Source organism: Heloderma suspectum, chromosome 1 (genome assembly GCF_057233095.1).
Source record: "Heloderma suspectum isolate Gila_16-S chromosome 1, 16-S_ref, whole genome shotgun sequence".
Lineage (NCBI taxonomy): Eukaryota > Metazoa > Chordata > Lepidosauria > Squamata > Helodermatidae > Heloderma > Heloderma suspectum.
Window position 1 is genome coordinate 296,903,717 of NC_139458.1, and position 25,975 is coordinate 296,929,691.

General features: G+C 43.4%; 1 protein-coding gene across 2 annotated transcripts; it reads left to right on the forward strand.

The window, feature by feature from the left end:
• Nucleotides 1-213: 213 nt before the first annotated feature.
• On the forward strand, nt 214-21,710 carry OGFRL1 (opioid growth factor receptor like 1). 2 transcript variants are annotated; one of them, XM_084826892.1, is made up of 7 exons: nt 214-1,137; nt 7,553-7,639; nt 8,905-8,986; nt 13,743-13,821; nt 13,916-13,982; nt 14,122-14,267; nt 20,389-21,710. In XM_084826892.1, the coding sequence occupies exons 1-7, from the start codon at nt 502-504 to the stop codon at nt 21,152-21,154; spliced, it is 1,863 nt and encodes a 620-aa protein (XP_084683018.1). In that variant the 5' UTR covers nt 214-501; the 3' UTR covers nt 21,155-21,710. The 2 variants fall into 2 exon arrangements, with proteins under 2 accessions (XP_084683018.1, XP_084683019.1); XM_084826893.1 differs by having other exon boundaries at nt 359-1,137; nt 8,908-8,986.
• The last annotated feature ends 4,265 nt before the right edge of the window (nt 21,711-25,975 follow it).

A 25,975-nucleotide genomic window follows, 5' to 3' on the forward strand; every position in this document is an offset into this window, starting at 1 on the left:
CCCTGGGGAGCCCCTGCCAGTCCGTGTAGCCTGAGACAAGGCTGAGTTACGCGGGCCGGTAAGGCGGCTTCTGACGTTCCCCTCCGGGAGGGAACAGCAGCAGGTGCTCCCTGTCCGCGCAGGTCGCCTCTCTGCCGGGACGCTCTGGAGCGCAGGCAAAGCCAGGGCGCGCGAGGGGTCTCCTGGATGCTGCCGCAACACCGTCTCCCTCCGCGTGGCTTTCCACAGGCCTGCAAGCCCGGACACGGGCGGGGGAAGGGAGGGAAAGGGCTCGCTGGCACGTGCGTGTGTGGAAACTTCTACGCCCACAAGGCGCCCCTGCTTCCTGAGCGGAAGCAGCCCAGGGAGAGGCGCGCCGCCCGGGTTCCTCATTCATGCCGCCGCCGCCGCCGCCGCTGCTACGGGAGGGGCCGGGCCGGGCCGGAGTGTTTCCTGTGGAAATCCCGGAGCATTCGGCTCCTCCTTTCTCTTCTCCCCTCTCCCCGCTCCCCTCCGCCCCCCATGCGTGTTTGTGGGCTGGGGACCGAGCGAGGAGGCGCAGCAGCGCTTCGACCGCCGTCGCTCCTGCCGTCTGCGCCTGCCTCCGCCTCCTCGTTGTCGCCTTCAGCCTTCTCATTGCCTGTGGCCTCCCGACGCCGCCACCATGCCCCAGCAGCGGCGCTGGAGGAGGCGGCGTTCCTAGCCCGCCTGCCGAGCGACCTTCCCTCCCCCTGCGCGCGCCCCCTTTCCATCTCCGGGGCTGGTGGGGGAGGCTCCCGCGGCGCCTCTTCAATGGGCAGCCTGCTGAGCGGGGTCAGCCTCAAGGAGCCCACCACGGTGGAAGATTGTGACTCTACCTGGGAGACGGACTCGGAGCCCGAACTCCGGGACCCCGGCGGAGGAGCAGGGCCCCTGCTGGAGGAGGAGGAGGAGGAGGAGGTGGGAGGCGGCGAAGGCGACCCAGCTGAGGACGAGCGGCAGCGAGAGGAACCGCTCCCTGCGGCAAGCTGCCGGCCGGAAGATGCTGAGGACCGAGAAGGGGCTGCTGAGGCAGAGAAGGAGGGAGAAGACACGGTGGAAGAAGAGGGGGAGGGGGGAGGAGGAGGAGACCATGAGGGAGCGGGGCACGACGAAGCACAGGCCACCAGCACCGAACAGGTAACCCGGGACCCTGCAAACTTCTCCAGAGGGCTAGCGGGGTGGGGAGGTCTGCAACTCGCTCCCTTCTTCTCCCTCCTCAACGCCATTCCCTCTGCCCCTTGGCACCGCTGGTATCGCTCACCAAGGTTGAGCATCCTCTTTCAGTACAGGCACGTGTGGGGGAATTTTGAACGCCAAGGTTACAAGGCTTGGTACGTGTGTGTTGCGGTGTGCGTGCGTGAGAAATATATATATATATATATATATATACACACACACACACACACACACTCATTTTCTCCATTTCCCCTGTCTCTTCACGCCACTCTCCCCTTTAAATCTTTGCACGCTGTGTGACTCGGGAGTCAGGCATGCCTACATCTTTTTTTTTTTTTTCTTGTTTGGAAACAAGCTCAACATGGATGTGAGGCATGAGGAAATCCAGTGGAGAAGAAGCTCCCTGGCTTGGCAGTTTGCTGTCTTTTGTGCCAGCCTGCTGTTTTTTGTTTTTCTCTTCCTGTTATGTGTGTAGCAGGCTGTGAAAGGAGGAACTGTGGTTATGGGGTTGAGGATTTATTTATTTTCCCCTTGCCTGACCTAGCAGCTTACTTTCTATCTTTTATTTTAAAAGGTTCTGGTGGTTTTAAAATGTAGAAGGTCAAAGTAGTTCTAATTCACTCTGTTTCTTTGGGATAATCATTCTCATGTCTTTCTGTCAGCAGCCTCCAGCTCGGAGAACAAAAATTGCAGTAACACATGAGGTGACAAAATCACCAAAATGCAGTTTCAGAACAAGGTGTTTTTGACATTCTGGCCGAGTGTACCACTGCTATGATTACACCTATTGGACATGAGTTCACTGCATAGTTCACTTCATACACCTTAAGTACTATGGAGATGCCACAAAAATGGAGTGAAAAAAATGATCTTGTCCCTTCCTCTCTTACCTGATTCTAGACCATGTTGTATCCCTAGCTTTTTTTCTTTTAAAAAACCTCTTATTCAGAATGCAACATGGACCATGTTTTCAAACCTTTCCTCCTAGGAATCTCTAACAAAAGGAAAACTGAAGGCCACATTTTCAACTCACAATCTTAATTATATGTAGAGAAATAATAATTGAAACCTTATTTATAGGTCTTTATAGTGTATAAATGGCCCACATGCTAGACTGGACCATGTGAAGTGGGCGAAGTCAAGATTCACATATGTCTGTTCACACATTACAGAGACATGGGTCTGTGTACATTTTCTGACATTTTCCCAACAGGTGGCTTACAGTGCAATCCTATGCTTGTCTACTCAGAAGTAAGTGCCACCAAATTCACTATGACATACTCATAAGTAAGCATGTATAGGATCACAACTGTAAGGATTTAAGTAGAGAGAAGTAATATAGGAAAATGTCCTAAGATTTTTACAATATAATCTAACTTTTAATTAAAGCATTTCTTGAATTCAATAAAAGACTAAAATATATGGCAATACACCTGTCTCTTTTGTTCATGGCAGGAGGGGGTGATGGATTGAGAGGTTATCATTCTTTCTTTAAAACTATTCAATATATATTTTGGAAAAGAAAACAGCCTACGGCATACTATAACTCTTTAGTATCTTATTTCATATTTATAGTCCACTTCTGCACTCTCTACACAGCTAGACCAGATTTTCCTTTTTAAACAACCTGGAAATGGTGATACCAGTATACAGTCTTTAAAGTATAATGTCGATTCTAAACTTGCTTCAGTGGCTTTCAGCAAAAAGGAAAAGAATGAATTCCCTTTCCATATTGTGTGTGTGTTTAGCAAAAGTTAGTGTATTGGAGATGGAGGCTTCTCCATTTAATTCCTCATTAAATTATGAGTCCCCACGTACTACAGTTAACTTGCATGTTCCCCGTCCCTGACTCCAATCCCATTGGGAGGTACAGCATCATTTTACACTATGAGAGAGGTGTAGAGTTAGAATAGTCCACCGTAGGACACCTGTAAATGAAAAATAATACACACTGGCTAGTTTAGCCAATTTCAATTTTACGTGAGGTTGAATGACTTCAGGATTGCTTAGAAAAAAGTTAGTTCTGGCACTACAAATTTGCTACTGTTTCTGCCCCCCCGCCCCGGGTTTTGGCTGCTTTGATAAGTACAAAATAAACAGTTATGGAAAATAGAAAAGACTACAATGGACAGCTCATTAAGGTGGTTCTACTGTTATATCTTATGTTAAGAAGTGGCATAGAATAAAACTGTCTAATGGAATTTTTAATAGTTGACACACTAAGGGTGCTTATTATTCTTTCAAGTGCCAGTCTAAATCAAACACCAGATGAAGACAGTGCGAGTCTTATTATTCGGCACAGCAGAAAAAACCCATAGATTTTTAAAGTGGTATGCGTTTGCATACTCTTTCTTAACCTTTCATAAATGGTTATTTTGACAATTTGAAATGTTAATGCAAGCTTATTTAATATTTAAAATTATTTCACTCAAAATGTTTTATGGACTGCAATGTCAAGTTCAGGGTACTCGGAAAGTACCCATGCAAATCTTAGTTCAGCAGTCTCTTGAAGTCATCTGAAAGGCTGAATAATTTAGGAGACTTCTAGGGGGAAAATGACTCTGTCATCATCACTCCATAATGTGTAACAACCCCTCCTTCCCACATTCTCTTCCTGAGGGTGGGCAACCTGGTTCCTTCCAGATGTTTTGGACTACAGCTCTCATAATCCCTGACCATTGGCCATGCTGGCTGGAGTTTATGGGCGCTACAGTCCAAAACTGCTGGAGGGCACCAGGCTGACTAACTTAGATGGACATGGCTGCTAGAACCTTACTTTATCATGCCATATTCTGAAATCTGAAGTACATTCAGTAGTGTATTAGTCTCTTAAAGGTCCAAGGATATCCTATTTTCTTCAGGGATGTCTTCCGGCTGGGTGAGCACATGCCATACAGAATATGTAGCAAGTCATTAAGCAGTGTCTCAAGAACAGTGACCACCCCACTTAAAAAAAAAAAAAAAGGTTTTGCAACAGAAAACTTGAACAATCGAAGTGTCCACAAGTGCATCATTAAAAAAATAATGTGGCCCTAATATTATCCAACACTGAATTGCGTAGGTAGAATAACAAATGAACAGTGCAAAAGCTTAAAAGGTCAGGTTACTTTGGAGTTGCTATATTTTGTTTTCTAGTCTGTTGTCCCAGTCCATGCGTTAAAATGGGCGTTTTCATATTAATCCATTATAGTGGGGAATGCAGTGTTCCTCTGCAGGCTGATATGCACATGTTACCATATTCTGGTCCCTGTATGATGGTCTGTGTAGCACTAGAGCGCGTACATTACCTTCTGCTGCACTTGCAGTTCTGTGGGTCAGGGTACATGCCACAAATCCCTCTCAGAGCCAGCATTTACCCTCATCCAGAAATAAGATATGTGTGTATGTGTGATAACTGAATACTGCAATGCTAAGTTTATCTATTGTTACTTTAAAATTTACATGCATACATTGGATTAGATTTGATGGAGCTTTCCACATTGGAAGTGTTCTCCCTTCTTCAGTGTATGCAAGAGGTTTAGGGCTAGTTCACGTAATAGTTCTCTCTATGTGAGCAATTCCGGCATTTCTTAAATTGTGTGCTCAGACTGAGTAACATGAACTGGTGATTGCTTATATGTCAGCAGCAATTCCCATGATTGCCCTGATGCTTTTTGCAGCTTGTTCTATATATTTTGCTTTTGGTAGTATTTCCACTACCAAGAAGAGTCATGCTGCTACTTCCCATGGCTTTCACATTATGGCCACATTCAAAAGATCCTATCTCCATTTATTGAGCAGATATTAACGAGCCTTGTGCCTGTGCACACAGCTCCTTCTTCCTTCACTTTGTGGTATGCCTCAGTTACCCAGGAAGTCTCTAATTAACCACAGTTGGCCATGTCATCTGAATATGGTAGCTGTGGTTACCAGCTTCAGAACAAGCCAGGTTCTTAAACCAACTTCAAACTGTGGTTTAAGATCCAGGCTTGTTCAGAAGCTGGTAACCATAGTTACTGGGTTCAGATGAAAAGGAAGCTAAGGTTAATTAGATGCTTCCTGTCTTACTGAGGTGTGCAGAGCAGGGGCTGTGTGCAATGCCAAAAGGCTAATGTATAACTTGGCTTATTAAGCTGAGACGTGATCATCCAAACTGGACCTATGAACTTTTTGTTAGTTTATTTCAGTATAGTAATTACATTCTTGTTATACACCATCTGTGTAATTTATTCATGTGTGATTTTTCAACCTATAATCTTTTTGTAGTTGTGCCTACGCAGTTACCCCATTACTGGCTAAAGGTAACATTAATTCTGCTGGTATAGTCACAATACCCCTCTTTTCTCCAGTATACCATAACACTTTGAATTCTTGTCTGAAATCTATGCGCCTCTGCTGGCTCTTTGACATTTTGTTGGGTTTTGATGGAACTGCTTCAGCTGCAGCACAAGTCATTGAGCTCCTCTAGCTAAATGTGACTTGCAGAACTGGTCTGCTTAAGGACTTCTACTTTAGTTAGCTCTGTTATGCAGCTTCAAGCCTCTACACTACACCCTTCTGTGTGCACTATAGAAGGAACTCAATATGGGGATGAAAGCAAATTTCCATATACAGCTTTACTTGTTAAAAGGATGAGTGGGGGATCTGTTACTTGTAAAATTCATGATTTATATTTACAGTTCCAATAAAAGTAGCAATTAACAAATAGTTTCACAACTGCAATATTTGTACCTTAGGCAGCTGAATATCCCATAATTCTTATAAGCTACTGAAATTTTCCAGAGGAAAAACTGCTTTTGTTAATGTAGATGTTACAGTACAGTAACATACAGTACAGTATGTTCATTTGTACTGTAGAAAAGTTTCATTCTTTTGTTGATGATGGGCTGGTTTACACATGCATGTACACATTGACTGGGTTTGCACAACACGCTAGCCCACACTCAGTGGTTGACTGTGGGTTATTGTTGAACCATGGGTTGTTGGTTGAACCGTGCATTAGCGTGTTGTCTGAACCCAGGACATTTTTCACAGGGTGGCTTGTTAACTGTGCAGTGTGGCTTATTTTTCTCATACAAGCCACCTTGAGAACCCATGGTTTGTTGTTGGGTTGTTTGGGTTGCTCAGTGTGAACAAGCCACACTAGATGGTTAACAACTCACCCTGTGGAAAATGTCCTGGGTTCAGACAACACAGTAATCAATGGCTCAACAAACAACCCACACTCAACCACTGAGTGTGGATTAGCATGTTGTGTGAACAGCCCCTGTTTGATTACTCAAAGTTTGGGGCCAGTTTACATGCCATGGCGTATCTGATGCAGTCACCCCAGGAGTGTACAGGATTACCATCAGGCTTGCCGCAGGGCCAGAATTGCATGGAAGCTTTGTGCACACGAGTTTCCCACAAAGGTGCTATACATAAGGCGACTTCAATTTCCCTAGAAAATAAAAACAGCAGTTTTTAAAAACTGGCAGCTACAAAACAGAAAACATGGTAATTGCATTTACAGCATAGCTTATACTATCACTAAGTTGGGGCCGTGTGGTGCCTCCTGCCCACTTGCCATGTCTGCTTTGAATCCAGTTTAGAAAACAACCAAGGAACATCCATTCCTGAGTTGTTCAGTGACATGTGAATCCAGAACTCTGGGTTGTTGTGGGGGAAACAACTCAAGAGTTTTAACCCAACAACAGACCATGGGTTTAAACTCTGGGTTGTTTCTCCCTCATCAATCCAGAGTTCCAGATTCTCATGTTATGGCAAGCAACCCAGGAATGGGGCATCCCTGGGTTGTTCTCTAAACTGGAAGTGAGCGGCAGAGTGCTTGCTTGCTCCTGTGAGGACCCAACCATCCATGGTATAAACAACCTATGGGTTGTTGTTACGTGCAAACCAGGCCAGAGTTCTTTCAAGTGAGAATCTGGAACTCTGGATTGATGAGGGAGAAACAACTCAGAGTTTAAACAAGTCAAATGGTAGCCATGCATGTTCCCAAAGTAACAGAATAGAGGTCACTATGCTGTGTAAGCAACTACTTGACTTGTAGTTGACTGTGTGAAAGCACTCCATGGAAAAGCATGGTGTTTGAGCGGTGATAAAACTTTTATATCACTTGTCTCTGGTATTCATTCTGCAATAACTCATTTGCTTGTGGCAGTCACCCCGATGCTGTTCTCAAACTTCAGTTGCAGCTTTTGGGGGAAGGATGGAAGGAACTATGGTGGAAAAGGAGCTCGGGAGCACTAGCATACACGCAGAACAGCATGTGTGGCCCTTTAGAATATAGCCCATGGTGTGTTTTTTTAAGTGAAACACTACATGCCAAGAATATGGACGTGTCTAAGCAGGTATGCTCATTCTATAGGTTGTCATTGACTATGTCTGCTCTTTTCAGGGGGATGATGCAATTGAAGTGACAGCTAAACCAAAGAGAAGTTTTTATGCTGCAAGAGATTTGTACAAATATCGGCACCAATATCCAGTAAGAGCATTTTGTAATTTTGGAGCATTTATTAAGGTAGAATTATAGAAGACTTCAAGGGCGCAATCCTATCAGGATAGGCGGCCGCCTCCGAACTCGGAGGCGACTGCCCATCCAATGCAGGGCAGGAGCAGCACAGAGGGGATTGTCCCTTCCGTGCTTCAGCCTCCCTGCGTTCATGGCTGGACAGCTGGTTTGGGCTATCTAGCTGCAGGAAGGCGGCGCGGGGGGATGTGGATGGATGCCAGACAACACATAGGAAGGGGCGGAACAGCATTTCCGCCCTCCCCACTCCGGCCTTCCCCCAGGAACACCCCATTTTCACTGCTCTGCGCTCCTCTTATGAGCGCGGAGCATGGGGTCGATCCGTGCTATCTACGAGGCAGCGTGGGAGGGGGTGGAGGTTGGTTCCCAGGAACTCTCTTCTATGGCCATCTAGCCGCTGACTAGCGGCCATAGGATGGCGCCCTAAGTCTCTGGAGGTTTTTATAGTTCCAGTGGAGTTCCTGAAATCTACAACACTCCATCACATAAGCGTAATAGATTTGGAGGATATGTTAGGGAACGGGATGATGGCAGATACTGGATAGCTTTGTAGCTGCTGATAATTTTTAAGGCTTTATTTGATGCAAAGCAGAGATGAATGACTTTGGGTTCATCAGTGGACCAGGGTGTATGTGATTGGAGAAGGATTTTGAACAGAAAAACGGCTGGCAAGGAATGGGTAAACAGTCTCTTGCTGTCACACCCCCACTCAACCGGAGACCGTTGATCTCCTTGAAAAAGTCCTGTATATCCCAGTCACAGAACTAACATAGTTCTGCAGGCATAAAAAAATAAATGCCAATGACTCGCATGCTGAGGCATGGCAAACATTTTAGCAAGATGTATTCGAACAGATGTACAGACTCTTGGGTTTTATTCTTTTCTTTTTCTGGATTCTGGTTTGATTTTCATTTAGTAAGAATCTTCTTTCCCAAGTCAGTTTTTAACATCTTTGAAATCTGTTCTGCTCAAGCAATCATAATAGCATTTATTCTGCCAGTTTATAATATTTAGCTTGTCTTGGCTCCTAGAGCATGGATAAGTTGCATGAAACACTTTATCTCCTATCTTTCCAAGCTCTAGTTTAAGATGAAGTTTTGGTCAGCCTAAATTGCACGCTACTTCATTATAAGCATATTGGTAATGACATCAGCTCCAGCCTATTTCATACGGACTGGTTTGGCTGATCATGCTTTGCATTTTTCTTCATCTCTGCTCAGCAGAACTTTAAAGATCTGCGATACCAGAATGATTTGTGCAACCTCCGCTTTTACAAGAATAAAATTCCCTTTAAACCTGATGGTAAGTGATCCCTGTCATTATATTATTACTTACATTCTGTTAGATCCCAGGTCAATGTAAATCACAGTATCAAAACCACTAGGTCTTGCAGTTGGCTTCAGTAGTTTTACAGCCTTATCCTGTGCGTGTTGACTTGGAAGTCAGTCGTACTGAATTCAGTGGGTCTTGCTACTAGAAAAGTGTACACGGGATGCAAGCCTAGTGCATAGTATGGGGCTGCATATCTCATTTAAGCCAACACTAATGCACCTTTATGAAGTTCAAATATCCCATCTTTAAACTGTTTGTGGACTGCAGCTACCACTGCTTTTGGTTTTCTGCTCCCATTACAAATGGTAACAAAACTTCCATTACTTTTGGTTTCAGAGAAATAACAGATGTGCATGTATTTGAGACTAATCTGGATCATAATTGTTTCAAACTTTAAGTTTATCAAGCATTACTTGAAAGTTCAAGTTAAGTTACTAGTGACATCACCAGTGTCCACAGCAATTAACTGAAGAAACACTCGCTGTTCTGTTGGTGCCAGACTAATAAACCCAGTATTTCCTTGAAATGTTTGGTGACTGTAAGCTTCTGGTTTTCTTGTGTTGCATTAGGCAATGAGAATTTCAGTGTTAGCATTTTTTTTAGAACCTTGGCTTCTGAGTTATGTGGATCATGTCCCCTAGCAGTGTGCCTTAGTTTTACTTCAATCAGAGTTGGCAATGTATGTTGTTGTTCAGTCGTTAAGTCGTGTCCAACTCTTCGTGACCCCATGGACCATAGCATGCCAGGCCTTCCTGTCCTGCGCTCTCTCCCGGAATGTGCTCAAGTTCATATTCATTGCATCGGTGATGCTATCTAGCCATCTCATCCTCTGCCGTCCCCTTCTCCTTTTGCCTTCAATCTTTCCCAGCATCAGGGTCTTTTCCAGTGACTTTTCTCTTCGCCTTAGGTGATCAAAATATTTGAGCTTCAGCTTCAGTATCTGTCCTTCCAATGAGCAGTCAGGGTTGATTTCCTTTAGGATGGACTGATTTGACCTCCTTGCAGTCCAGGGGACTCGTAAGAGTCTTCTCCAGCAACACAGTTCGAAAGCATCAATTCTTCAGCGCTCAGCCTTCCTTATAGTCCAGCTCTCACAGCCATACATTACTACTGGGAAAACCATAGTTTTGATTATACGGACCTTTGTCGGCAAGGTGATGTCTCTGCTTCTTACTACGCTGTCTAGGTTTGCCATAGCTTTCCTCCCAAGGAACAAGCATCTTTTAATTTCATGGCTACAGTCACCGTCTGCAGTGATCTTGGAGCCCAAGAAAATAAAATCTGTCACTGCTTCCATTTCTTCCCCTTCTATATGCCAGGAAGTGATGGGGCCAGATGCCATGATCTTCGTTTTTTTAATGTTGAGTTTCAAACCAGCTTTTGCACTCTCCACTTTCACCCTCAACAAGAGGCTCTTTAGATCCTCTTCGCTTTCTGCCATTAGGGTGGTATCGTCTGCATATCGGAGGTTGTTGATAATTCTCCCAGCAATCTTAATTCCGACCTGTGATTCATCCAACCTGATGTTTCTCATGATGTACTCTGCATATAAGTTAAATAAGCAGGGCGACAATATGCAGCCTTGTCGTACTCCTTTCCCAATTTTGAACCAATCGGTTGTTCCATGTCCGGTTCTTACTGTTGCTTCTTGACCCTCATACAGGTTTCTCAGGAGACAGGTAAGGTGGTCTGGTACTCCCATCTCTTTAAGAATTTGCCACAGTTTGTTGTGATCCACACAATCAAAGGCTTTAGCGTAGTCAATGAAGCAGAAATAGACGTTTTTCTGGAATTCTCTTGCTTTCTCCATTGATCCAGCGAATGTTGGCGATTTGATCTCTAGTTCCTCTGCCTCTTCTAAACCCAGCTTGTACTTCTGGTAGTTCTTGGTTCACATACTACTGAAGCCTAGCTTGTAGGATTTGGAACATAACCTTGCTGGCATGTGAAATGAGCGCAATTGTACAGCAGTTTGAACACTCTTTGGCATTGCCCTTCTTTGGAATTGGAATGTAAACTGCCTTTTTCCAGTCTTGTGGCCACTGTTGAGTGTTCCAAATTTGTTGGCATATTGAGTGCAGCACTTTAACAGCATCATCTTTTAGGATTTTAAATAGCTCAGCTGGAATACTGTCATCTCCGCTAGCTTTGTTCTTAGTAATGCTTCCTAAGGCCCACTTGACTTCACTCTCTAGGATGTCTGGCTCAAGTTCAGTGACCGCACTATCATGGCTATCAGAGACATTAAGATCTTTCCTGTATAGTTCTTCTGTGTATTCTTTCCACCTCTTCTTAATCTCATCCGCTTCTGTCAGGTCCCTGCCTTCTTTGTCCTTTATCATGCCCATCTTTGCACAAAACGTTCCCTTGATATCTCCGATTTTCTTGAAGAGATCTCTAGTCTTTCCCATTCTGTTGTTTTCCTCGATTTCTTTGCATTGTTCATTTAAGAAGGCCTTCTTGTCTCTCCTTGCTATTCTCTGGAACTCTGCATTCAGTTGGATGTATCTTCCCCTTTCTCCCTTGCTTTTCGCTTCCCTTCTTTCCTCAGCTACTTGTAAAGCCTCATCAGACAGCCACTTTGCTTTCTTGCATTTCTTTTTCTTTGGGATGGATTTCGTTGCTGCCTCCTGAACAATGTTATGGACCTCCGTCCATAGTTCCTCAGGCACTCTGTCTATCAGGTGTAATCCCTGAAATCTATTCCTCACCTCCACTGTATATTCATAAGGGATATGATTTAGGTCATACCAGAATGGTTTAGTGGTTTTTCCTATATTCTTCAATTTAAGCCAAAATTTTGCGATAAGAAGCTCATGATCTGAGCCACAGTCAGCTCCAGGTCTTATTTTTACTGACTGTATAGAGCTTCTGCATCTTTGGCTGCAAAGTACATAATCAATCTGATTTCGATATTGACCATCTGGTGATGTCCATGTTTAGAGTCGCCTCTTGTGCTCTTGGAAAAGTGTGTTTGCTATGATCAGCATGTTCTCTTGGCAAAACTCTATTAGCCTTTGTCCTACTTCATTTTGTACACCAAGGCCATGCTTGCCTGTTATCGCGGTTATTTCTTGACTTCCTACTTTAGCATTCCAATCCCCTATGATGAAAAGGACATCTTTTTTTGGTGTTAGTTCTAGAAAGTGTTGTAGGTCTTCATAGAACTGATCAACCTCAGCTTCTTCGGCCTCAGTGGTTGGGGCATAGACTTGAATTATTGTGATGTTGAATGGTTTGCCTTGGATTCATACTGAGATCATTCTATCGTTTTTGAGATTGTACCCCAGTACTGCTTTTCCCACCCTTTTATTGACCATGAGTGCTACTCCATTTCTTCTACGGGATTCTTGCCCACAGTAGTAGATATGATGGTCACCTGAATTAAATTTGCCCATGCTTGTCCATTTTAGTTCGCTGATTCCCAAGATGTCAATGTCCAATCTTGCCATCTCATGTTTGACCACCTCTAGCTTACCTTAATTCATTGATCTTACATTCCAGGTTCCTAAACAATATTGTTCTGTACAGCATCGGATTTTCTTTTCACCATCAGACACATCCACAGCTGAGTGTCCTTTCGGCTTTGGCCCAGCCGCTTCACTCTTTCTGGCGCTACTTGGAAATTCCCTCTGCTCTTCCCCAGTAGTATATTGGACACCTTCCGACCTGAGGGGCTCATCTTCCGGCGTCATATCTTTTAGCCTTGTGATACGTTCCATGGGGTTTTCTTGGCAAGAATACTGGAGTGGGTTGCCATTTCCTTCTCCAGTGGACCACATTTTGTCAGAACTCTCCGCCATGACCTGTCCATCTTGGGTGGCCCTGCACGGCATAGCTTATGGCTTCACTGAGTTACGTAAGCCCCTTCGCCACAACAAGGCGGTGATTTCATGAAGGGGTTGGCAATGTATAGGATATAACAATTTCTCCCTCCCCTAACTTGTCTGAGGGAACAACTTTGTCCTACCCCTTCAGTGGTGAAGACATGATGTTAATGGTGGCTGAACCACACCACTTGCAGCATGGCTAGCTTTTCAGGTGGGAGGAGCAAAGAGCTTTTGGTGGCAAATCGTTTGTATTAATAAAGTCGTTGACCCCTGTTGTGGTGTCAATGAATCTAGCCAAAATTTGTTCTCATCACAACCCTACCCCCTTCCCAGAGGAAGGGGACAGGGTCTTCTGACATTATACTGAGCTCAAAACCCAGCCCCTGCTGGGTTGAGAATAGGGATGGGAATTCATCCCACTGCACTAAGCCTCAGATGCTCAGGAAGCAGCAAGAAGTCTCTTGGCTTCCCAAGTGTCTCTGAGGCTCTGTGCCAACATTGGAGAGAGAGACTGCCTTTCTCCTGTGCCTCTGAAGCCAGCTTGGCATTAGGAAGAGTTCTTGTGCTTCACCAGACATGCAAGAAGGCTGAGAGGTCCCTTTTGTTTCTGTGCTTTTGCCAGAGTAAAAGACGTACTCGCCAGTGGCAAACTGGCAAGTGTATTTGTGGATCCTTGGCCGTAGTTCATCCCATATATTGCCTTGTGTCTTCTTCCTTGGGTATGGGGGGCAATTGTAATATATCCAGATAATTTAAACCAATACACTTGTCTACAAAATAAGCTTTTGTGTTAATGTCACAGCATTTTTATGTACATGAAAGGTATTTATTGTGGATTCCTAAGTAGTATTAAAGGCTTGTATTTGCTCATTTATATTTATATTATCTATTTATAGGTGTTTATATTGAAGAAGTCCTAAATAAGTGGAAAGGAGACTATGAAAAATTGGAACACAATCACACTTACATACAGTGGTTGGTAACACTTTATTTGTTCATTCCTTTTTAATAAACCTGGTTAAACTTGCTTCATCTGCAGCAAATATGTGTGTCTTTGTTTTTAATATAGGCTTTTTCCACTAAGAGAACAAGGGTTGAATTTCTATGCAAAGGAATTAACAACATATGAAATTGAGGTAAAGCAGTTTGTTTGTTGTACAACCTTACTATTTGATGGGCTGGTTGTTTTCTTTTAGCCAACCAGGCTACCCTCACTTTGCATCTGTAGTGTTTTGTTATGTATGCCTTCTTTAAAAAAAAAAAAATGTGTTACAGGAATTCAAAAAAACAAAAGAAGCAATTAGAAGATTTCTGTTGGCTTACAAAATGATGCTGGAGTTTTTTGGAATAAAATTAATTGATAAAAGTGGGAATGTAGCACGGGCTTCGAACTGGCAAGAAAGATTCCAGCATTTGAATGAGTAAGTAATGTCTTTCAATCGATATGTCAAAGGCCTGGATTACACAATCTACCCAAACTTGTCTCTACACATGGTTATCATAATTGCCCCACCTTCAACACCCCAGATGTCGGTACAAAATGTGTAACGTTTATAGGCTATAATTGCATAAAAGCCAACAAGTGTAGGCCTAAGGGTGCAATCCTGTTGGGAGAGTCGGCCTCCTCCAAGTTTGGAGGTGGTCGACTATCCAATGCAGGGTGAGCAGAGCACGGAGGGGATCTCCTCCGCACTCCAGCTGCCCTGCATTTGCAGCTAGATAGCTGATTTTGGCTGTCTAGTTGGGGATGTTGGAGTGTGGGGGGGAGACAGTGCACAGAAAGCATCATAAGGACGCTTCCACGGTCTCCTCCCCACCCCGGGAACGCTCCCTTTTTGGCCGCTCCGTGCTGCGGTTACAAGTGTGGAGATGAGGAAGAACCATGCCGCCTACAAGGCTGCAGGGGAGGGGGCAGGAACTGACCTTGGAGCCCAGAAAATCCTATGGCCATCTAGACACTGTCTAGCAGCCATAGGATTTTTCTCTAAATCACACAGTAGATCCCCAGACTATAAGATGACATCTATTTGTGCTATTCAGAACTACAATTTTATGCAATTGTATGTGTTCAAATGTTACACACATGTGGATATCCAGTGATCTCAAAGGCAGGACAGGCACACTTTTTGGGAAGGAGCTATCCTGTTTCCTCCCACTCTGTGTAGAGATCAGAGTGAGTTACATATCTGTCTGATCCAAGCCAGAAAGCCATTGCTCCAGAGAGAGAGAGAGAGAGAGATGAATTCAAAAGAATGTCAAGAAAGAGATGCAGATTTAATACTTTCAGCAAATATTACTTTGTTTGAATATGTGTTTTTCCTTTTTGCCCATGTGACTGAAGGCTTTATTCTTATCAGCCTCATCAAGAGACAAGAAGTCACTGAACATACACACTGTATACAATTGTTCAGCATGGGTTTGAGGGTGGAACTAACCATTATGGGAGACATGGAACTGCTGCCAAAAATGGCATCCCAATATAGTTCGCCCGTTTATTTATATTATTTCTTTAAAATATTTATTGGCCACCTTTCAGAGCAGGAGCCCTCCCAAGGCAGTGTACAACAGTAAAATTCACATAATAAAAACTGGTACAGTAATAAATACAGTAACAGCAAACATGCTAAAAAACACCAAACATCAGCATAAGACAAAACCTACAGTGCACAACTGCAGCTACAACCCAATAAATCCAATAAAACATCAGGAGAAGGCCAGAATAAAGTAGTAAGTTTTCAGGGCCTTCCTAAAAGTCTGCAATGATGGGGCCTGGCAGACCCCCAATGGCAACTTACTCCAGAGGTGTGGGGCCACTGCAGAAAAGGCCCTCTCCTGTATACCCACCCACCTAACTGCCCTCAAAGATGGGCACATGCTGATCTTAAGTGCAAGCAGGCTGACATGGGTGTAGGCAGTCCTAAATTTGATCCTAAACTGTTTAAGGCTTTAAAGGTCAAAACCAGCACTTTAAATTGGGCTCAAAATCACACTGGTAACTAGTGCAGCTGGTGCAGTATAGGTGTTAAATGATCTGATTGTCTCATCCCCACCAGCATTCGGGCAGCTGCATTCTGCACCAGCTGAAGTTTCTGGACCATCTTCAAAGGCAGCCCGACGTATAGCGCTTTATAGTAGTCCAGCCTGGATGTCACTAGTGCATGGATAACTGAGGCAAGGTCTGTCCTCTCCAGATAGGGCCACAGCTGATGTACCAGCCTAACTTGGTAAAACACACTCCTGGACACCACAGCCACCTGTGCTTCCCCAGTTAGCGCAGAGTCCAGGAGGACTCCCAGACTAAACACTTGGTCTTCTACAGAGTGTGCAATCCCATCTAAGATCATCTGTGAACCTCCCTCTAGAGTAGTTGATTTCCCAGCCCACAGTACCTCCATCTTGTCTGGATTAAGTTTCAGCTTGTTTGCCTTCATCCACCCCAAAACAGCCTCCAGACAGTGGTTTAAGAGTTCCACAGCCTCCCTGGGATGTATAGGTTGAACCGAGAGGTAGAGCTGAGTATCATCTGCATACCGATGACACTTTAGCCCAAACCACCTGATGACTTCCCCCAGCAGTTTCATGTAGATGTTAAAAAGCATAGGATACAGGATGGAACCTTGCAGCACCCCACAATCTAACGGCTGTGGGGTGGAACAAAAGTCCTGCAGCACCACCTTCTGATATTGCTCCTCCCAGAAGGACTGGAACCATTTTAACACGGTGCCTCCTAAGCCCAACCAACAGAGATGATCCAGAAGGATACCATGGTTGATTGTGTCAAAAGCCACTGAGAGGTCCAGAAAAACCAAAAGGGTTCCACTCCCTCCATCTATTCCCCAGTGTAAGTCATCAACCAAGGTGACCAAGGCTGTTTCCATCCCATAACTAGGTCTGAAACCTGATTGGAATGGATCTAAATAATCAGTATCTTCCAACACTGCTTAGAATTGCAAGGCCGCCACCAGCTCTAGCTGGTGCCCAAGAATGACACATTTGCTACAGGGCAGTAGTTATGCAAAACCATAGGATCTAGATTTGATTTCTTCAACAAGGGCCTCATCACTGTTTTTTTCAAAGCTGAAGGAACCTCACCACCCCTCAAGGAGGCATTGACCACCTCAGTGGTCCAGGTAACTAGCCGAACTCTGGCAGAATTCACAAGCCAGGATGGACAAGGATCTAAATGGCAAGTAGTGGGCCTCAATCCCCCAATCAGTTTGTCCACATCCTAAGGTTGCACAAGCTGAAAGGTATCCATAACATGGCTAAATGGTGCACTCGCCCCATCCATCTCAGAATGTCAAAACAATGGCATACAAGTCGGCATGCATACAAGTGGCTTTATCTGCAAAATGTCTAGCAAATTGCTCACAGCCTTTTAGGGCTCAAATTGCTGTGTTCTAGATCCTACACCCAAGAGGCTTTTAACCATCCAAAAGAGTTCCCCTGGACAACACTGAGCAGATGCAATGGTGGTGGAGTAGTAAAATTTCTTGGTTGCCATCAGCACCACAAAATAAGATTGCAAATGGATTCTTACTTGTGTTCAATTGTATTCGTTATGGGTCTTCCGCCATTTGCGCTCTAATAATCGACATAGTCGTTTCTTCGCCCTCAGCAACTCAGAATACCAAGGAGCTGAGATTGTTCTACAACTAGGTTGAGGACACTGGGGAACAATCATATCGATAGCACAGGTCATCCACTCATGCCAAGTGGTGACCAGGACCTTGGCAGGACTGCCAGCTAAGCCTATAGGAAAATCCCCCAAAGAAATCCATCAGGATTCATCAGTCACCTGGGGTGGAGCATCAAACTTGGTCCCCCACCCTAGCAGATGTTTAGCCTGAAGGTCAAAACTAATAATGATCCATCCATGCCACCCCGGCTCCCTGACCCGCGGATCATTTTCTCTCAATTCAGCACAGAAAACCAGGTCCAAGGTGTGCCTTGCCACATGTTTTGGACCAGATATTATCTGAGACAGGCCCATTGTTGACATGGCAACCATGAAGTCCTGAGCTGCTCCTGACAAGGTAGCCTCAGCATGAACATTAAAGTCCCCCAAGACCGCATGCCTTGGAGTCCTCGTTGCTACACTCGAGACCACCTCAGTTAACTCAGGCAGAGAGACTAAGGCAGAAGGGTGGGTGGTCCACCAACAAAATCCCAAACTTCCCATAGCAACAAGTTGTGTTTTCTTACTCCTTCTATGCATCATTGGTTGCTGCTGGGCAACACACAGTGTTGCCTCACAGGATAAGTGCTAGTACATGTTGGGGAAGGGGAGGACTCAGCACAGGGATGCTATTTTTGGCAGCTCTCTTATCCCATAACGTGTACATCCACCCAAATGAGTGTGTATGCTTATTGTGGTAGACAAATATGTTCTGAACTAAAGAGGTTCTGCTCTGATTCAGGTGGAGGTAAACCATATTTACACCCCAGTTTTAAATCCTTTTCATAAAGGTTAGAATAGCTTCAGACATAATGGCAATATAGGAAGGGTGGCTTTGGGAATGACTAGCACAGAATACACAGTACTGTTGAACAGAGGGTCAGAGCAAACAGTGCATGGTATGCTAAAACTAAGTCACAGATTGAACCATTTGCTGTAGGAGAAAGATAAAAACCCTTGGGGATACCAGGCAATCTGACCTGAGAGAATTCATTCCCAACCACAAATATAGAGGTTGGTTAGAAACCTGAGCAAATCCCATCCACAGAGTCAGCCACTGAAATTAGGGGGGTGAGCAGTATATCCATTTCAGGCAGCAGTTTGTACTTCTTCAGGAATGGTCCTAAAGGCAAGTTGGTAGATCATCCAGTACTGCAAAAAATATACACTGAACCCATGATGAGGCATGAAGATAGTACTGGAAAAAGTGCATAAAAGGGCAACTAAAATGATCAAGTGCCTGGAGCATCTCCCCTGTGAGGGAAGGTTACAACAGCTGGGATTGTTTAGCTTGGAAAAGAGGAGGGTAAGGAGACATGATAGAGGTGTACAAAATTATGCATGGTGTGGAAAATGTGGATAGGGAAACATTTTTCTCTCTCAAAATACTAGAACTGGGTCATCCCATGAAGTGGATTGGTGGGAGATTCAGGCATATGTAAAGAGAAGTACTTCTTCACATAGCACATAGTTAAACTATGGAATTCGCTATTACAAGATGTAGTGATGGCCACCATTTTGGATGGCTTTAAAAGAAGGTTAGACAAATTCCTGAAGGAAAAGGCTATCAATGGCTACTAGTCCGGATGGCTATGTGCTACTTCCAGTACCAGAGGCAGTGAGCCTATGTACACCAGTTGCTCGGGAACATGGGTGGGAGGGTGCTGTTGTGCTTATGCCCTTCTTGTGGGTTCCCAGTCGACAGCTGGTTGGCCACTGTGTGAACAGAATGCTGGACTAGATGGACCCTTGGTCTGATCTAGCATGGCTCTCCTTATGTTTTTATGCCTCACTCCCACATGGCCTCCAAGTACATGCAACCTCCATAAAGCTGGGGCACATAATCCTTACTCCTCAAATTGGGAGGCATGGAGGGTAGAATAAAGCTCATTGTGCCTGTCCGCATACACGGAAAGCTATGGGTTGGATCCAGATTTAGTCACAGTTAGAGTAGACCCATTTAAATCGATGGGACTTGGCTAATTTAAGTCTCATTTATTTCAATGGATCTACTATAAGTATGACTAAGTCTGGATCCAACCCACTGCGTGCGCAGTGCACACTATATGCTATGCATGTGAATAGGGCTGTAGCTGGCGATAAAATATAAGTTTTATATTTATGTTTGTTTATTACATTTCTGTATTGCCCCACAGCTGAAGTTCTCTGGGTGGTTTACAGAAGTTAAAACATTAAATACCATACAAAAAGTTTAAAAGCCATTTACATAAAAGCACACAGACAATATACATAAACAACATATAACAAAACACAACTTTGAACAGTCAGTCATAACTGAAGACACATCCATGACTGAATATAAACTCATCATGTGCTGCCAAATACCTGGAAAAAAATAGAGGTCTTAACCTGGTGCCATAAAGATAACAATGTTGGTGCCAGGTGGACCTCATCAGGGAGCTCGTTCCACAGATGGAGGGCCACCACTGAGAAGGCCCTCTCCCTCACTGCCGCTTTCCGAGCTTCCCTTGGAGTAGGCATGTTATATCAGTAATTTTAATGCAATCCAGAAAATGTGATATGTCAATGCTTTGTTCATGGAATTCAGCATAGTTTCTTGCAAGTTACCTTTTAGGGCAAGAACTAAGCATCACTTTGTAATGGCAGCTATCAGGTGGTAGCTTGATAGCATGAAGGGGTTATTGCAGTTTAGCTGTCATCTTACTTTTGATAGTTGCTATCCTGTTTGAATTGTCCCTGAATGATAAATATTGGAGTGGTGGTCATTCTTTTGTCAAGGTAACAGATAGTGGTGATTTTTCTATGACTTCCCGCCCCCCCGACAGAAATAATTATTTCCTTTGCTTCCTGCCATTTTGAGTTCAGTTGATCTTTCTTTGCAGGTCCCAGCATAACTATTTGAGAATCACCCGTATCCTGAAGAGTCTCGGAGAACTTGGATATGAAAGTTTCAAACCCCCTCTTGTAAAATTTATTCTTCATGAGGCTCTAGTAGAAGATACCATCCCCAACATTAAACAAAGCGCTTTAGAATATTTTGTGTATACCATTAGAGACCGGAGAGAGAGGAGAAAACTCCTACGATTTGCCCAGCAGCACTACACACCCTCTGACCATTTCATATGGGGACCGCCACAGAAACAGAAACTGGAAGGAAGCAAACCAAGTAAAAAGCTGCCATCTCCAGTTTCTCTTCGCAACAGCTGTGCTTCTAAACATAAAAAGACAAGAGACTGCAAGAATGTATCCACCATTTATAACTCAAGCGGTAAAGCAACGGATGAGAAAAGGGCAGAACATATTAAAAACGATGAAGATTATGATCAGAGTAGGAAATGCAGCAGCCCTGACATTGCTAAGAAGAGCAGTGGTGAAAAGAATAGTGATGCTGAATATCACAAGTCCAAACTGGAAGAAACTGCTAATCCTTTGAATCAGAAGGAGAATGTTTCCCATTTAAAAAAACATAAAGGCAAAACCGATGAAAAACTTAGCCAAGACTGTAAAAACCCAGAAGCTGTGGAAAAAGATTCCTGTGACAGTAAAAACAATTCAGCTAATATATCGGCAGATCTGCAAGACAATGTAGGTAAGGATAAAAACCCAGTGGGGTCAAATATAAAAAACAAAGTGGAGACTCCAGCATAAACTCAGATGACCCCGTTAGTTAAATTTTCTGCTGAACAGGACAAAATGGTACTGTTTTTCACTTGCATGAAACTGGATAAGGAAAGGAAGATCTTGATACTGGGTCCAATGCTGAATGCATCAGCTTAGCCTCTAAGGGGTTATCGGTTCTTTTATTTGACTCTGTTTACTGTTTGCACTTTTCAAAGCTGTGTATGAAGCTTAACAACTGCATAACACTCAAGCCTGAGAAAATTCATTTGCTAAGACCACTCTCTATGCGGCAACACCTAATATTGATTTCCAAGGAGCCAGGGTTGGAATGTCTTCTCAGCAGATAAACACTTGGCATGTGAATATTCTCAATGCCTGCCATTGCTTAAAAATAAAAAATGAGGTAGATTTAAGATGTACCCCCATTTGGGCATAGAGACTTGGACCTAGGAGACCCAGGTTCAAGTCCTACTTCAGCCATGAGTCACACCGGGCAGCAAGCAACATTCTCTCAGTCTTAGTTCCCCCACCTGAGAAATAGAAATATTAATACTGATTTCCCAGGATTACTGTGAGACAAAAATACAGCAAAGATAGAAAATTACCTTTTAAATTTTAAAGTGCTATATAAACAACTAGTAGTAGGATTTGCACACCAGCACCCATTCTCCCAAAATACTCATACAACTTGTCACTGGCTCTTTCCTTGGTATCTCCTCTAGAATAGTATAATAGGTAATGTGCTGGATTTGGGAAAGCAGGATTCAAATCCCTGCTCAGGTATGGAGCTGACTGCATACCCTTGGGCAAGTCACATTCTTTTTATCCTGATCATATCTCCACAGGGTTCATCCTGAAGATAAAACAGGATAATGCCATGTATGCTGTTTATGAGCTGAAGGGTAGTATATACATTTGTGTTGTCTTCCGCTTCCATATTTTCTTCCTTCCTCCTCTCTTTACTATAGCAACTCTTCCCTCCCCCCGCTTTCCCCATGTTTACTTCTGTGTTCAGGACAATTCCTAGTGGAAATAATTTCATCTGAGAGACCTGCTTCTGCAGATAAAGGAGTATAAGGGGCAGGAAAGAGTTAAAACACTGCAGTGTCAAAAGGGTTCTTCCTTACTAATCAAAAGACATTGTGCTGTTATTTTGTCTTTCACTCCTTAATGGATTTCTTGTGGTGAGAAAAAAGATGGAAGAAGCAGTGGGAAGATATGCAAGGAATACCAATGAAAGAAGACATTGTCTGGGCCCCCTATATAATTCTGTGAGTGAAGCAGGGCAATTGCCCAATAAAAGCCTTGTCTGGAAGGACCCAAAGAGTTGATGACTACCCACTCAGGGAATACTCTCCTTTGAAGCCACAGGGCATCATCTAGTGAGTAAGTTTAAGCCCACACGAAAGCGCTAACTACTCTCTCACCCTACCTAGCATGGCCATCCTTGCTAGGTTGTAAGGGGGATTTTTCTGAGCGTAAGGTGCAATGGTTGCCTGTATGGCTTCTTGGCCTTGTCATGGGGTGATGCAAGCCTGCCTTGAGAGGAGGTGCTTGGAAGGCCGCCTTTCCTCCTTTGTTACCTCAAGAGGGTTTTGAAGCACCTAGTGCAAAGAGCAAATACTAGCCTTGCGCCACTTCAGAAAACTGCTTCTGCTACCCTTTCCCTGTTGGAAGAGCATGGAGGAAGGAGAGTGAGTTCGTTTAGATTTATACCTTGCCCTTCAAATACATTATCAGTTGCTGGAACCAAACTGGAAGCCGCTTCTTACTGCAAAGCTTTTACGGGTCTGCACTGGGAGGCCCTTGTCCATCTTGGCAGCTGCTCCCTGCACGTGTATGCAGCACAGAAATAAAGTACGCATGAGCAGAAACTAATAGATCATATACAGTGTTAGCCGTACTTAGAGTAGACCCATGGAAATGAATGGGTCCTAAGTTAGACTAGCTTTAGGCTCAGCTTTGTTTTTTGTTTTCTTTCCCCTCTCTACCAGCACTGATTTTACAGGTGTGCTGGCTGATTGGGCAGCCACAGATGCGTAGGCTTGCAAAGAAAATATATGAAAATATGCTGAACCATCAACGTGGTGGTGGTTCCTAGATTTTCTTTAAATATAGTCGCTGTGCAGATTTAAAAGAAAAGAAACAGATTCGATTTTCTTGATAATGTCAAAAATATCATTAAACCTCCCATTGTGTCTTTGGATTCACTTTAGCAGATGTCTCCCAGGCACATGAAATGAAGGGGGTGGGGCAGGGATTGGCATAAATTCTGCAACATCGGACCATTATTAGATGAGATAGGTGAGGCTGGGTTATACACTGTGTGTATGCCACCAAGCCCCTTTCATGCAACCCCCTTTTATAAAATCAAAACAGCTCTTTATTTAATGCTCTTCCCTAATGCTCCATGCATGAAACAAATCCCTTACTCAGCTCAGCCACCCTTCACTCTATGTCAGTCTGAGCACGCAGCAGTGACGAGCAAAAGAACTACATGCCCACGCTAGAGATGCCAGGACAATGGAAGAAATTCTTTATTAAAGTGATATATATGGGGCAAGCAAGCAATGCAATCTTATGTTCAGCCTGTGCTGAGTCAATGATGTATGCTGTTGTTTCCTTCCAGGCTTAAATCAAGATAGATTTTTAACTTTTAAAATCCTACATGGCCTGGGGCCTGTATACCTTAAGGACTCCTTTTCCTGCATGAGCCCACACACACCAGTTAAATTCAGGCAAGCAGCATTGCTCATGGTTCCAGCACTGTGTCAGCTATGAATAGGCCCCCCTTGTAGTGTTTACACCTAAGCTTTGGAACTTTCTACCTGAAGACAAGGAAACTGACATCTTATTGGTGGTTCAGATTGGAAAGAATGTAAAACCTTTCTTTTTCAGCAAACATTTGGATGATTTGATTTGATTTGTGTCTGGGTTTGGAGGAGGGGGTGTTGGGAGCTCAATTTGTTTTTAGTTGATAGTTAAGTGGTTTAATTATTGTTATTGTATTGCTTGTTTGCTGTTAACCATTAGTCTATGAATATTTTAAACATACAAGAGAAGAAAACTTTTTAAAAAATGTAATGGTGTTAATATAGCTGATTTAAGAGTAAAGATTTCTACACTCCAGTATTTGCAGTAACATAATAGTTTGGGTGACCCATTTATTTACATACAATGACTGGAATCCTGCCACCCCATGTGAGAGCAGGAAGGGCTTCTGAACATGGATATGGGGGAGGGCACATTTTCTTGCTGCAGCCTTTGCAGCTCATGGTGGGCCTTCTGCCCTCGAGGGTGGGGGATTCAGAGATCAGGAGGCCTACCCGAGAGAGCATTGCCCCATGAAGTACAAGAGCTACTGAATACAAAGCCACAAGGTAAGAACAAAACATGTATTGCTGAATCCAACAAACTCTATGTGCACCCCCCATACCCAAGTTTCCATTATTTTTGTTTCTTTCTTCAGTATAGAATTCCTCACCTGGACACATCAGTATGTAATAAACAAGTTATCTTACCACACATGCTGTGGCATAGTGTATCATCTTCATGAAAGCACACAACATTTCATTTAAAAAAAAACCCCTCCTCATGCTATTGTAAGCGTTATTTGCTTCTTTTTTAATGGAAAATGTGTTCTGTTCATACTGGAGAAATAGGTGCTTCATTTTTATTTACTTGATCCAAGAAGTGCTTTAACTGTAATCCTTTTTTGTGTGTGTTAGTTAACTTTCACAAATTTAGGAATATATTCTAAATTTTAGACTTTGATCCCTGCATCATAGAGCACATGGGAGCCAGCAAACATACTCTATTGCTGTACTTAAAATGCAATCCTAAACACACAAAAGGGTAAGCCCCATTGAAAACGGAGGGTCTGAGTAAACATGCATAGGACTGTACAGTTAATGGTCAGGCAGAAAGGGTTCAGGAACTATATTTAGGTGGCTCTAAGACTTGTAATGAAATCTAATGTCCTTTATGTTAAGGGTATCTAAAATGGTTTTATGATCACTGTGTGTGTGTGTGCATGCATGCGCACGTACACACATGCACACTCAAAAAGCCCGCTTCCTGTCTTGAGTTTTTATCTTCTGTACTTTTATTATTTGATGTGCTAGTATTGTATTCAGAACTTCTGCAGTATACGTACGTTCAATTTTCTTTAGTTTTTTTTTACTCATGCATTGATGAACTTGTCCTTCCTACATAAAAAATATAATACACTACTCTGTATAATAATACATATCAATAATGTATCGAAGCATTTTTTGGTTTGTATAAACAAAGTTATGCCTTTCCCTAGTTTCTAAACTGGTTTGAGGATCTTACTAGAAACAGGTTTTGGGAATAAGTAGAAGTCTGTTTTACATCTAATCTGTTCTAGATCATCTTTTGCACAACTTCTTTACCCTCTGAAACATTCCAAATGCATTTTACAAGAGGGCTGAAGTTTTTATTACTGCATTCCTGAGTTTGATTTAGTGCCAATCCCATAGGAGGGTGGTTGAAACTGCTTTAATTTTAATAAAACGTGAAGATACCTTTCTGTGCACACACATTTTTGTGGAGTATTTGATGTTGTATCTCTAGTTTTTAAGGATAGGAAAACATTGTAAAAGCAGACCCCTCCCCTGATTTTGAATTTTTGAATTCAACAGTAGATCAGTATGTGAAAATGAACTGACAAATTTATTTTAAAACTGTTTTTGTATCATTAGATACACAAGCACTCAGCGGAGCATTAAATGAAGTTGCATTGTTTGTTAACCTACTTATCAGGAGTAGTTGTATATTGGCAGCTTGTGGGATTTTATGTGGGGACACGTCCCAGGCATGGATTTT

Bases quoted from the DNA above. Each gene is read 5' to 3' on its own strand.
- OGFRL1 (XM_084826892.1), top strand. From the start codon at position 502: ATGCGTGTTTGTGGGCTGGGGACCGAGCGAGGAGGCGCAGCAGCGCTT. The intron at 7,640-8,904 runs GTAAGAGCATTT...ATCTCTGCTCAG, and splicing joins AATATCGGCACCAATATCCA to CAGAACTTTAAAGATCTGCG. The intron at 14,268-20,388 runs GTAAGTAATGTC...CTTTCTTTGCAG, and splicing joins AGATTCCAGCATTTGAATGA to GTCCCAGCATAACTATTTGA.